This window comes from Zophobas morio, unplaced genomic scaffold, assembly GCF_036711695.1.
Source record: "Zophobas morio isolate AGI-343-1 ecotype UQ-CSIRO unplaced genomic scaffold, CSIRO_AGI_Zmor_V1 ptg000451l, whole genome shotgun sequence".
NCBI lineage: Eukaryota > Metazoa > Arthropoda > Insecta > Coleoptera > Tenebrionidae > Zophobas > Zophobas morio.
In genome coordinates, this window is record NW_026972554.1 from 219,017 (window position 1) to 234,463 (window position 15,447).

Genomic DNA, 15,447 nt, shown 5'->3' on the forward strand with positions numbered 1-15,447 from the left:
ATTATATAAATATGATTAGAAAAATATCAACTTTTAAAAATTCATTATAAAATATAATAAACTTTTGTTAAGCAAATATATAAACTTTATATAAGTTAATAATTTCATAGTAACTTTAAAATAAAAAACATAAATCTTAACATTTCGCTTGTATAAAAATAATTTATAAAAGTTTTATATAAATTATTTATTAATAACTTTTATTAACATGTTAGTAATAATATTTTATATTTAAACTTTAATAAGTACCATTTGCCTATATATTATTTATTGATAACTTTTCATTAGTAGTATTATTTTATATATAAACTTTAATAAGTAACATTTTAAGTAATTTTTTATAATTAGATTTATATTAAAAGTTTACTTTCTTTGAAAGCCCCTTTTATAATTATTATATACTTTTAAATACTTTTTCTTTTTATTAGAAACTTTATTATAATATTATATTCTATATTATAAAGTTTACTTTTTTTTAAAGTTCCTTTTAATATTATTATTATAACTTCTTGATAACTTTTTTATAGTTTTTCTAAAGTTGAATTCTATATTATAATAAAATAAACTTATTAAAATAAAAAGAAACTTCCCAACTTTTATTAAAAATAATATTTTTATAACTATTCACCTTTTTATAAAGTTGCTTTCACTATTATTTCTGATTCGCTGATTAGAATATTTATTGCGACTGATTCGTTCTTTTAAGCTAATCTCAAAAGCCGCTTCACGTTTAACTTGTTTTAAAAATTTCGCTTTCGAAATATCTGCGAACAATACGGTAAGAGTAGACAAAAAAAATTTTACTATAAAAATAGTAAAATTTATAATAATAATAATAAAAACAATAATTAAATTTTTAATCTAAAAATACTAAAAACTTAATGTAATAGTAATACTTGTAAAATTTTTACTATTAAAATAATATAATTTATATAAAAAAAAATTAAACCTTTTTATTATAAAAATGTAATTTATAATAATTATTATTAACTTTTTATTAACTTTTTATTAACTTTTTATTAAAAATTTATTATAAAATTTGATATAAAGATTATTTTAAAAAATTAAACAATTAGTTAGTGGCTAAAAACCCTCCTATAATGCATAAGAAACATATCCATTAAATTTTAATGGTTTTAAAAACTTTCAAACTATTAATATAACTTTTTGTATATAAATATAAAAGTCTCAATCATTATAAAATTTTCTTAATAAACAAGTTTTATTAAAACCGAAATTTAACAATTTTTTGGTGGTGTAGAACTTTCCACTGACGCACTAGACAACATTCGACGTAAAATTGTTTTACTCAGAACACCATTTTTTTTCTAAAAAAAAATAACTTATGTATAACTTTTTTCTAAAAAACCTGAAGTTTCGCGTAAAATTTCTTTTAATTCTTTTCTTTCGAGTTCTTTTATTCTCTTTTCTCGTTGCTCACTGGCCCACTCTGCATTTCTTTTTAATGATTCGTATTCTTTTTCCTTTTCTTCAGCAGATAACTTTGGGGGTATGTATGGCCCTCATATTATTTTTATTAATTATGATAATCTTCTTATTACAACATTTATCATATGTAATAAAAATATAATCAGTATTACTTTTTTAATCTAATTATTAGTAATATTACACTTAAATCGTATAAAAGAAGTTAAAAATAATAATTATTAATTATAGTAACAGTCAAAGTGCCAATAAGAAATTATTACTATCTAATATACTTTTTTAAACTTTTATTATATATCAGTATAAAATATTATTACTTTTGGTCTTCTATATATTAATATTTTCAGTAGCAATAAAAAATGCTATTAATAATTATAGTATCATCATAATAATTTTATAAAAATAATTATTTATTATTGATATTTCTATTATATAGTTACAATTATAATTAATAAAATTATTATTATCAGCGTCAGTGATTTAGTAGTACCTCTTCTAATAAATTTCTTTTCCTTTTCCTTAATTATAATAGGTTTTGTTGCTTCTTCTTTCTCATTAAAATCCTGTCCTCTAAGAGTTAAACCTTCAATAATAATAATGAAAATAACAATACAAATAATAATGACTCAAATATATTTTTTATAATAATAAAAATAAACCAAAGGGCAGTTTTGAATAACGAGTTGCTGATTTGTTAGAGGAGCTGATAGTAATAAGTAAAGTGTTAATATTCTAAATTAAAAAGGAAAAGCAATAAAAATATAAATTTTTTTTTTATAACAATAAGAAAAAAAATTATTATTAAAAGTAAAAATAATGTTAAAAATATTTTTCTTTCTAAATAATGAATAAAAAATTTTTATATTTCATAATAAATATTAAAATAATGTAAACTAGTGAATTTATTAAAAAACCTATAAAAATATACAAGAAAAATTAAAAATTTTTTTTTAATAGTTTTTATACAAATCAAATATAAAATCCATTTATAATATTAAATATAAAATATTATAAAAAGTAAAATATATATATAAAAAAATAATAAAGTTGGGTTGTCTTTCATTGAATAGTATAATACTATAAAAAAACTTTTTACTACTTTTCTATTAAAATTTTATAATTATATGTAAAATATTAATATTCATTAAAACAATATAATATAGTAGAAATAATTTTTTTTAAAGTATTAAAACTTTTCTCTTTAATTTTTATAATACTCATAAAAATTTTAATATGTTATTAAAATAAAATAAAAATAATATTTTTTATTAAAACTTTTCTTTTAAAGTTTTATTATATAAACAAAAACTTTGTCTAAAATATAAAAAAGTAAATATTATAATTATAAAATTATTATATAATATAATAGGAATAATTTTTTTATTGTATAAAACCTTTTCTTTTAAAAGTTTTATAATAAAAATATAGATTTTACTACATTATAAATATAAAATAATAATATAACATAAAAAAAATAAACTTTTCTTTTAAAGTTTTATAGTTAAAAATATAGATTTTATATAATATATAGAAAAAGTAAATATTATTAATATAAAATAGTAATATAATACAGAATAATAATCTTATTACAAAGTATCAGGACTTTTCCTTTGGGATTTTATAATAACAAATATTAAGTTTACGATAACAAAAAGTTTTAGTGTTCATATATAAATTTTTTTTTTAAATGTTAATTAAAGTTTATTTAACTTTTATTTTTATATAACGTGTGAGGTAAATAAGTATTTTTAAAAAATATAATTTATCCAATTACGTTAAAAAAATTTAATAGCCAGCCAATCACTTAATAGGCTAATATAAAAAATCAAATACTCTTAACCAATCATAGATTAGTAGTTAAAATAAGATCCACCTGTGGGGTGGTGTCAAATCCTCGGGAGTCACGTGGGTTTTCTCGTTCTTCACTGCTGACTTTATTTTTCGAGATTTTTTTGATTTAAGGTCCTTTTTTTTAGTGTCTTCAAGACCCAATGAGCGTTTTAGCTGAGCGAGTCTATTTTAAAAATGTAATAATTATTAGTATTACTATAGCATTACATAAAAAAGTTAGATGATAAAAAAAAATATAATGGAAATAAATATACTAAAATAATAATAATAGTAATAAATAAATAATTATTAATAAAATAAGCATATACACAAGTAGAAAACAAATTTAGTAGAGTAAATTTATAACAAATTTAAAATATTATAATAAAAATAAAATATATAATAATATATATAAAATATTATAAAAGATAATAGTAACATATAAAGTAATACAAACAAAACATAATATAATAAAAAATAATAAACACGAAAAATACTATTAAAAGATGGAAATAGTAAAAACAAAACAATAATAATAATGATAGTGATAATAATAATAATAATGATAGTGATAATAATAATAATAATAATAATAATAATAATAATAATAATATTAATATTAATAATAATAAATATTATATAAATGAATGAAGAATATATTGAAAAATCAATAGAAGTATTAAAATAAGAAATTAAATATTAATATTTATAATAATAATAAAATATGAAAATAATACTAAAATAAATATAAACCCAAAAATAATAGTAATATAAATATAAAAAAATTTAGTAACAATATGAATATAAAAAATATATAAAATTAGTTAACAAAAAATAATAAAATATATAAAAATAAATATATATTAATAAAAATATTAATGAATATAAATAATATAAAAAATGTATATTATAGCAAAATAAAATATTAAAATAATAATAAATAAAAAAAACATTAACAAAATACAGTAATAATAAAAAGATAGTATGAAAGAAATAATTATTTAACAAAAATATTAAAATATAAAAACTGAACAAAAAATATTAATATTATAAATAAAAAAAAATGGTAATAAATAAATAAAACTAACAAATAAAATAATATAGATATTGTATAAACCAATAAAAACATTATATATAAAGTAACGTTAACAAATTATAGTAATAATATAAAAATAGTTATTTAACAAAAATAATGATATATAAAAAAAATACTAAATATATATAAACAAAAAATAATAGTAAAAATAAATAAAACACACAAAATAATAATAAATAATATAATACAAACAATATATAATAAAATATAAATAAAACAATAAAAATAATATATAAATAATATGGATATAAACGAAAATAATAATAATAAAAATAATATAGACAAAACCATTATAAAATATAAATAATAATATAAACCAAAAATATTAATAAAAAAATTTTAATATGAGAATAAAACCAATAAGATTAACAAAATAATTATAATCATATGAAAATAATATAAAAAGATAACAAATAATAATATGAATAAACAAATACTAAAAATAATATAAACGAAGTGTAATAATAGAATATAAATATGAGGGAAATAATAAAAAAAGATAAATAATATAAACATGGTGATAATGATATCATATCAAAAAATTATAAAAAGTTTAGGAAGATACGTAAAATAATATAAACAAATCATAATAACAAGAAATAATATATAAATAATCTAAGAAAAAGTCATATATATAATAAAATATAAAAATAATATAAACAAATAATAATAATATGCAAATAATAAAATAATAATAAAAAATACAAAAATTTAAAAAAAATGATTATAATATAAATATAATAAAAAATATAAATAATATAAAGAAATAATAATAATAAAATATAAAATAAAATATAAACTAATACTAATAATAAATAAAGAAAAATAAATAACATGCAAATAATATTACAATTAATAGTAAATACAAAAATAAAATTTAATAAGCAAAAAGTTTTAGAAATAATAATAATTAATATAAAAAAATACAAAAAAAACCCAAAATAATAATTCTGTAAATCCTCACTTTATTGGGTTCTTCAAAATTTCTTTTAAAGCAATTTTCTTACGCTGTTTTATAAGAAATAAAGGATCGTCTCTTATTTTAGAAGCCAAATCAATAGTGTTGGTTGCTGGAGAAAAAGTAGAGCCTAAAAATATATATAAAAAAGAATATTAAAAGAAAATAAGAAAAGAACGAAAAATATTGATATAAAATGATAATATATATAATAAAAATTATTCATGGAAGGAGAAAAGTAGAACCTCATAAAAAATATAGAGTACTAAGAAAAATATTATATGAAAAATAATAATAAATATTATAAAAGTATATGCAATAATAAATAATTTATAAAAAATAAGAATAAACATAAGAGAGATAAAAATAGTAATAATTTATATACGATAAAAAATAATAAGGAAACCTTATAAATTAATATTAATAAAAAAAACAAAATAAATATTATAATAAAATTTATATAACTAATAATTATATTAAAATAATAGTATTCATCAAAAATGATATTGAGATAAAGTATTAATAATAGTTATTAAAGAGATAATACATATATAATAATATTAGTAGCTATAAAAAATATAAACAGTAAAAAAATAAGGATAATAATAAAATATAATAAGCACAGTAATAATAATAAGGTATTGATAAAAAATAAAGGTAAACATAATTAAAAGTAATATTTATAAATATGATAGTTAATATATAATAAAATTTATAAAAAATAAAAATAAATATAATAGTATTAGTTACATAATAATGATAGTGAAGATATATTGAAATAATAATAAGAAAAGAGAAATTTAATAATTATTTTTAGAAAACAATTAATATAGGACATATAATAATAGTAATATTTATATAATAAAAAAATAAAAAAATAGTAATAATTTTACTAGAATAATAGTACATATATAATAGTTTTATTATAATACAAATAATAATAGTAAAAAATTTTATATGAAATAATAAACTTAAGAAATATAATATTAGTATCATTAATAAATGGTATAAGTATTTATTTTAATGATAAACAAAATATAAAGTATAATAGTAATAATATAATAATAGTTAATAATAATAATAGTAATAGTATTAATTAATAATAATAAACTAAATGAAAAATAGTAATAATACTAGTAAAGGTAAGAAAAGGAATAATAAACAGTATAATATTACTAAGAAAATAATAATAGAATAAAAATAATAATGATAAACACAAGAAAAATAATAATGTAATTGATTAATAATGGTAACATTTAAAAAAAATAGTAGAAGTAATAAGTATAATAATTTAATGATAATGATAATAATAGTATAATAATAATAATAATAATAATAATAATAATAATAATAATAATAATAATAATAATAATAATAATAATAATAATAATAATAATAATAATAATAATAATAATAATAAAAATAGAAATAATAACAAAATTAATAATAAATTTCAATTATTTTAATTAATTAATAATATTAATAATAAATATTGTGATAATAATAGTGTTAAACATAATAATAATTCAGCGATTTATGTGCTATTAATACACTATTAACATTCGCTCCAGCACAGCCACGTGGACCAATTATTTAAACCAATCATACTTCAATTATTATAATTTTTTAATACACTCATTATGTTCCTTTCGTTGTTTATAAAAAAGTTTATAATACAAAATTATATGGTCTCATTAAAGTTATTATTACTTAATATTTTTAGATATTTTTTATTAACAGAATTTTCAAAATGTCATTAAAGCTGTATTAATTATTAAATATTTTCGAGTCAAAAAATAAATATATTAAAATTTATTAACTACTTTCATAAAAAAATTTCCAAAGGAAGCTGTGGGGTTTAGTAACACTCGAAAAAATACTTATAACAATTTGTTTATTATTATGTATAAAAACTTTCAGTAACAAAATCTTATAAATATATATTCATAATAAAATAAAAAATTCTCAACATTCAAAATAATAATAAATAAAAAAAATGATAATAATTGTAAGCATTCAGTTATTTGGACGCTCTTAATTAACTGATAACTATTTTTTTTATTTTTTTAATTTTTTTTATTTTAATTTTATAATATATTAATAATAATAATAAAAAGTGCAAAAGACAAATAATAAAAGTTAAAATATATTTTTTTGATATATTTAAATATTATATAGTTTTATCTAACAAAAAAATATCATTATATAAAAAAATATAAAATTTATTTATTCAATATAATAAACTTTCAAACATTCTTTCATAAAAGTTTGTTCTTAGAAATATTTTTTCCTCACTAATAAATATTTATAATTAAATTGTTAATAACGCTGTTATTATAAAAATTTGTATATTATAAATATTCTCTTATAATATATCAACTACAAAAGAGTAATTTGTAAAAAATAAAAAATTAAAAAGTAGTTAAAAAAAAATTGGACATAATAAAAATTAGTTTCTTATTAATAAAAATCTATTATAATTATTTTTTATTAAAAGATAATTTATAATAAATTAAAAAAAAATTAGCAGTAATAAAAAAAGTTTATATATTATAAGTATTATTTTCATATTATTAAAAATCTGTTAAAAAAAAGGGGTAATCAAGAGTTTTGAAAAGTTTATATGGGAAATACCGGGAAGCTCGCTGTTTATAAGTGGCTCATTTGTAGATTTATCGCCTGTAAAAGTTTATAAATTATATATAAAAGTTAAATAAGATAGTTTGCTTAAATAAATTATATTTTTAATATTAAAGAAGATATAATATTTGTTATAATATATCAAAACATAATATAAATTTCAACGTTTTCTAAGTAAAAACTTCTGGTTATTATAATGAGTTAAAAGTCTTTTTATAAAAGTTAATTTATTAGTATATAAAAAAATAAGTTTCTTTTTTTATATATATATAATATATAAACAGTATCCTTTCTTATGTGTTTTATTATATAATACATTAAAATAGTTACTTTTAACAAATATTTATATAAATGCTAAAAGTGTATACATTTGGTACATAATAATCATATATATAGTGCAACAAATAAACTTTTTATATAAAAATGATGTCGTTACGAATAATAGTATACGCGTAATAATAATATAAATATATCTTATATTATTTTTAATTAAATATTTTCTACAATCATAATTAATATTATTCAAAAAAAAGAATTATAAAATTAATGCTTAAAGTCAGAAAGATAATATAAATATATTAAGAAGATTATAATTATCAATAAATAAATATTTTTTAAGCATAATTAATATTATTTAAAAGAAAATTATTATTTAATTACATACAAATTTATTATAACAAATTTATTTTAATTTATTAAGCCATAAAATTTAATATGATATCTTAATAAAATTATAAATATACATAATAACTCTTATTAGAGTAAATATTTGTTATTAGCATAATAAATTGTATTTATAAAAAATTTTTTATAATATCAATTACTAATATATTTTTTGATTAAAATAAAAAGTTATTCCAATTTCAAAAGCAAAATAAAATATCAATATATTTAAAAAATTATATATTACTATAATTATTGTTATAGAAATAAACTTTTCTTCTAAGCAAAATATAATCTTTTTAAATAGTAATTACTATATTTATGATTTTTAATACTTAATGTATTTATAATAATGAAGAGTTTTTATAACTTTTAGAGGCTAAAAAAATAATGGTATGAAAATATTAAGAAAAACGTGTTAAGTTATTTAATAATAATAACAGTTAATGTAGCGAACATAATTTAATAATATTAATAATATCAACTTTTTATTATGACTATTATTAAACTGAAGTAAAATTTATATAAATTAAAAAAAAATTCTAATTAGAAAATTTTTTTTAAAAGCTTTTTTTAATAACAAAATCAATAGAATTTCTAATAATTAATTATTTAGTAAAAGTTAAAAAAAAATTCAATTTCATGAAAAATTTTAAAAATAACAAAAAGTTGCAATTTTGAAGAAAAAAAAAAAGTTAAGACAATAAATTTTTTATATAGTATAAATCAAAAAAAAATTTTTTTTAAAGTCAGTTTTATAATTTTATTATTGCTTCAAACAAACTTATAAATTGCAATTGTCGTAAGTATTTATATAATTTGCAAAAATGTTGAATTTTTGTAAATCTAAGTTAATAACCACAAAAGCAATTTCCTTAATTTTAAAAAAAAATATTAAAAAAGTATTAAAATAATAATAATGGTATTACAAAAAATCGAATTTTTTTTGGTCAATTCTATTTGTTTTTAATTAATTAATAACTTTTAATTACTATAAAAATAAATTATAAGTTGCAATTGTCTTAATTATTTTTATCTATTGAAAATGTTTGAATTTCTTGAAACCTTCAAGTTTTTTATAACAAAAGAACTGTCTAATTATTTTTGATTATTATAAATAAATTTAACATAACTCTATTTTTTAATAATAACCGAAAATTATTGTTTAAAGTCAATTTTATTTGTTTTTAGTTTAAATAATAATTTTTTATTTACTTAATAAAAAATAAAAAAAAATTTAACTGTCTAAAGTATTTTTATATTTTGCAAATGTTAATTTTTTTAAAAAATAATCTTCAGGTTTTTATAATAAAAGAATGGCTTCATAATTTTTATTGCTATAAGTAAATTATAAAACAATAAATTTATTATTAAATAAAAATCCAAATACCCAATGTTTTTCTTATTTGTTCTTCATTTAATAAATAACTTTTTATTACTTTTAAAAAAATAACAAATTGCGATAGTCTCAATTAGTTTTATATTTTTGATTTTTTTTTAATATCTTTGTAAATTTAATAATTTGCAATTAATAAATTAATTATTAATTAAAAAAAAATTTAATTTGTTATTTGTTTTTTTATTTTATTTGTATTTAATACAATTTTAAAAAATTTAAAAATAATAAAAAAAATAAATCGCTTTTATTATAATTGGCAAATATAAAAATTTATATAATTATTATTATGATTAAGATAAAAAAATTATTTAAGTCGGTTTTATTATTGCTTCATTTTATTATTAAACTTTTATTACTTAAAAAATTGTTAAAAAAAATTAATGAATTTCTCTTGACTTTTTTTATTAGTTTATAAAATTTTAAATTTATAAATTTATTATAAAAATCAAAATCAAAGGATTTATAATTTTTAAACATTAATAATTATATTGATTTTATGGTTTATTTTTGATACTTTAAAATAATGTTTAAATAATATATATATTGCAATTGTCTTAATTATTTCTAATAATTTCTAATTTATTATAAAATCAAATTTTTTTAATTGAATTTATTGATTTTGATAATAAATTGCAAAATGTCTAAATTTTTTTAAAATTTTAGAATTACAAATTTAAAAATTTATTAGAAATGAAAAAAAAATGTTTTTTTTCAAAAATGTCAAATGCAATATTTTTAATATTTTGTTCAATTGATAATACTTTAATTTGTCAAATAAAAAATTTTCATTATCTTAAAAATTTTTTTTTCTAATGTATAAATATTATTAATTTATTATTTTTATTTAATATTTTCAGTTATAATTATTATTTTGATCTTTAGCATTTTAGAGTTTTATTTTAATTTTTCTTATTTTATATTTATAAATTATTTTTGTTTATTTTGTTATTAAATAATAATTTATTCATTACATTACTATATATGGTTCATTATAATTTGTTAAAAAAATAATAACATAAAGCAAACGCTTTATTTTTCTTTATAAATTTATTAATTTCTGTTTTTAGATTTTATTCAACAAAAATAAATTGCTTTTAATATTTATTTCAGTTTATAATTAATAATACTTTGAATAAAAAATAGTTTAGATAATTAATGATTTTATCAATTTTTAATAACTTATACTATTAATTTGATTTTCATTTCATTTTTAAGTTTATTGTTAAAAAAAAAGTAAAAATTAATTTAAGATAATTGATTATCTAAAAAATTATAAAAAATCTAATAAAACAATTTTTTTTTAAAGAATTTATTGACTTTTCGTTTTAAAAAAATTAAGAAAACTCTAAATTTGTTAAAAAGGTAAATATAAGTTAAAGATATTTAAGATAATTAAACATTTTTATACATTTTTGTAAATCTAGATTATAAATTTATAGAGAAAAAATTAATTTTTTCATATTATTGTAAATTTAGAATAAAAAAAGTGAAAATAAATTCAAATTATAAATTGTTTTTAATTATTTTTTAAATTTTGCATTATAAATTTGAAAAAATTATACCAAAAAATTAATTAATTCTATTTACTATTTTATTTTTTTTTCCATTTTATTTTTTATTTTTAAAACTTTAAATTTGTTAAAATAATAATAATAATACATTTCAGTTGCCTCAATTTTTTAATTTAATAAATTTCTGTACACAAATAATGTAAAGAGATTAAACATTTTATTTTTTTTAAGCATTTCCATATATTTCTTTATAAATTATAAGTACTTTGAATTTCTTAGAAATTTATAAAAAAAATCCGAAACTATTAATTATTTTTATAAACAATTTTATTTGCTTATGTGTTTTCCATTATATTTTAAAATTTATAAAACTTTAAATTTCTATCGTCTTAATTTTTAATAATTTAAAATTTTTATATAAAAACTTATAAAAAGTTATTTTTAAGCAATTTATTTACTTCCATTTTATTTATAAATTTTTGATACTTTAAATTTTTTTAATAATTTATAAAAAAATCGAAAAAAATTTAATTTTTTAAAAATAATTTTATTTGTTATTCATTATATTTTTAAATATATAAAACTTTAAATTTGTTTAAATAATGATAATAAATTTCAATTATGTAGATTTTTCTAATTTTTTAAAATTTTTTATATACAAACGAGAGAAAATTAAAAAATTATTTTTTTAGGCAGTATTACTTTATTTTATTTTTTTATTATTAATACTCTAAATTTCTTAAAGTAATATTAATAAAATTCAAAATCAGTTTAATTATACTTTTTAAAAATAATATGAAAAATCTAAAAAAATTATTTTTGATTCATTTTTATTTTTATGTAAATACTTTGAATTTCTCATAATAACATTATTAAACTTTGAAAACAATTTTTTTTAATTTTCATAAAATTCAATTATATAAAAACTAAAAAAATTAATTTTTTTAAGACAATTTTATTTCTTTATAAATTACAAATACTTAAAAATCCCTAAAATTTTAGTAATAAATTGCAATAAACTTAAATTTATTCTAAATAAAAATTTTAATGTGTAAATCTATTATAAAAAATAATTATATAAATTTTTTGTTTTACCAGGCAAACGGTCTAGTCGCTTTCCTAATAAGTACAACTCTGCGTTGACATCTTTATTAGGTCCTTGATAAATCCAGTCAAGTCTATTAAACTAAAAAACTTTCTTTTATAAATTTATCTTTAAAACAAAAAAAAATTACTTGTTTAAGATGACCAGCATCTACTGCAGTGCGCATAAGTTCTTCCTTTTCTCTTTCCTTACATATTAATAATTATAAGAGATTAAATGTACAATATAAAAAGTTTTTATAAAAAAAATAAAAATTGAATTAATTAAAATTATTTAAAAGAAATAATATAAACGAAGAAAAAAATTTTTTTATATAACAACATATTGGAATGTGAAATTATATATATATATTTGTAAATTAATAATTCAGTAACTTTCACGAAACCAAAATCGACTCAAAACTGTAAATTTAGTTCGAAAATATTTAGGAGTTATAGTATATAATATAAAAAGTTCTTTAAAACAGAATTTATATAAGAAGAATAAATTAAAAAAAATTATAAATATTTTTATTTAACAAAATTTAAAATTTTCCAAAACGGATATAATAACATATTTTAAATTCAAAACAAAGTATTGAAAAAAAATTATATGAAAAGTTTTTTAAAACAAAACCATAACAAGATTGTAATATATATTTAAAAATATTTATAATTAATATTATTAACATAACAGCAAGAAAATCAGGAGGGTGAACTTAATTTATAGTATTTAGAAGAAATATAGTTGATATAAATATAACAGAAAATTTTAATTTTTTTTTAACCCAATTTTTACCTCCTTTTGAAAATTTATTATGGTCAAATAGTTTTATTATTAAGTTAAAATTAATTAATTATAGTTATCAATTAATAAAGTTATTAGACGTTTTATAAATTCAATAAAATTCTATATTGCAATAAGTATTATTTTTTAAAAACTTTCTGTTAAGAATCTAAATTCAATATATTTATAATAACAGCTTTAAAACTACTTAAAATTTAATATAATAACGCCTATAATAACAAAAATTCCTGACTTTAATTAATTATTTTAAAAATTTCACAGTACTATACATACATAACATCTATCTTGATATACTACCTAAGTAAATTTCTGTTTACTTTTAAATTATAACTAAAAGTTTAGAGTATACAGTGTTGCATTAAGTTTTCATATAATAATCTTTAGGAAAAATAATGAAACCTTATTTTTACAATCAATAAAGTTATTTAATTTTTAAGAAAAACCTTTTCTCGTTCCTTTTGCAGCTCTGCAATTTTTTGTTTTTCTTCAGCAGCCAATTTTTCCTTTAAATAAAGTTTTTCCTGGTTATCCAAACGTGTTGGATGCCAACTTTTTTTTAAATTCAAATCTCCCCCGCCCATTTTATTAACATAAAAATTATAAAAATAATAAGAGTATATTTAATTTGCAGAAAAGATAGACTCTTCTCTTTGTTGTGGGACAAGTGGTATGCAGCCAATATTTTAGCGATTATATTTAGTCAAGGCAGCCTATTGGTGCAATAAAAAATCCGTTGAATATTTTTTATTTCGCACATTGCATATTTTTTTCTGCTTCGTAGTATTATACTTGTCGTTTTTGTTTATCTATCAAATAGAAGATTATTAAAGGTTTTAACATAAACATATAATCTTCTTTTAATAAATTAAGAAAAGAAATTATGGAAAAAAATGACAGATTTCAAAGAAGGAAGCAGTAATATAGGAAACTCTAATAATTTATTACATAAGAAAGTTGGTTTTATTCCTCGAGTTACTTGATATATTCTTTTTTATATTCGACTTTAGAATGAAGCTCATATAACTTTAGAGTAAAAGTTATGCTAGTTAATACTTACCAATTTAATAACTATACAAGTCTGAATTTTAAGTGAACAATATTGAGTTATTATTTTATAATTTATGTAAAAAGAATTTATCTTTACCATATTGGATGAAGAATGCTATTGTTATTGACTCGAAACTTGAAGACTTCTCCTCTAATTTTAATTCTTTTGGTTTTTTATTAAGTTATTATCAAAATATTAAAAATTAAAAATTAAAAATTTAGTAACTATTTAATTTTTTTGATTAATTTTTGTATAACTTTTCAATCTTTTTGGACTCGTTATTTTGGTTATATTTTTTTTAATTATTTCTGCATGCAATAATGTTTATTACATAAAGTTTTAGTTTTTCAATTTATTCGGTTATTTATTATCCTGGTTATATTTTCTTAATTCTAGTATCTGCTAAGAAAATTGTTGATTGATATATTTATCATAATTTATAGAGTTTTTATATTATAGAACATATGCTGTGCGTTATAATTTACTACTATTATCACTTTTAGAATAAAATTTTTTTTAAAAATTTTATAATCTTTTTTATAGGTTTATCAAATCTGATTCTTCGTAATCTCCAGGAAAATAATATTAATTACTTTTTCCCTGGTATAAACTTTTTTTTCTATTTAAAATTTTTATACTTTTTTTATTTATACAAGAATATTTTAATAAATTGGTTTTCTACTAAAAGGTAAATTAATTGTTATATATTATTATAACACGGTTACAAAAATAATACTGCTATTTTATATATTATTTAATGAATAATTAGGTTCAAAAAATTAATATATATTCTTTTAAATTTGGAAATTATTATAACTTTGTTAGTTGCTAATTTATTTCGTTTTCTTATTATAGTTTTTAATTTCTGTAAAACATTTTAATTGTTAAAGTTTTGTAATCTTTTTTTAAACTTCTAAATTGCAGCGACTATCAATTGCTTTAACGTAACTATTATTAGTTACACC

The 15,447-nt window shown here is 15.1% G+C and overlaps 1 protein-coding gene across 1 annotated transcript; it reads right to left on the reverse strand.

The window, feature by feature from the left end:
* Positions 1–624: 624 nt before the first annotated feature.
* Positions 625–13,981, reverse strand: LOC135120938 (pre-mRNA-splicing factor CWC25 homolog). Its single transcript, XM_064045264.1, has 10 exons — positions 13,878–13,981; positions 12,779–12,835; positions 12,639–12,729; positions 7,965–8,009; positions 5,337–5,460; positions 3,320–3,460; positions 2,106–2,149; positions 1,937–2,029; positions 1,370–1,522; positions 625–764 (listed from the first exon to the last, which is right to left on the reverse strand). Exons 2-10 carry the CDS (start codon positions 12,812–12,814, stop codon positions 625–627), a joined length of 867 nt encoding a protein of 288 aa, XP_063901334.1. The 5' UTR covers positions 12,815–12,835; positions 13,878–13,981.
* Positions 13,982–15,447: the final 1,466 nt, after the last annotated feature.

Bases quoted from the DNA above. Each gene is read 5' to 3' on its own strand.
- LOC135120938 (XM_064045264.1), bottom strand. From the start codon at position 12,814: ATGCGCACTGCAGTAGATGCTGGTCATCTTAAACAA. The intron at 2,150-3,319 runs GTGGATCTTATT...TATTACTATCAG, and splicing joins GATTTGACACCACCCCACAG to CTCCTCTAACAAATCAGCAA. The intron at 1,523-1,936 runs GTACTACTAAAT...AAATAATATGAG, and splicing joins AAAGAAATTTATTAGAAGAG to GGCCATACATACCCCCAAAG.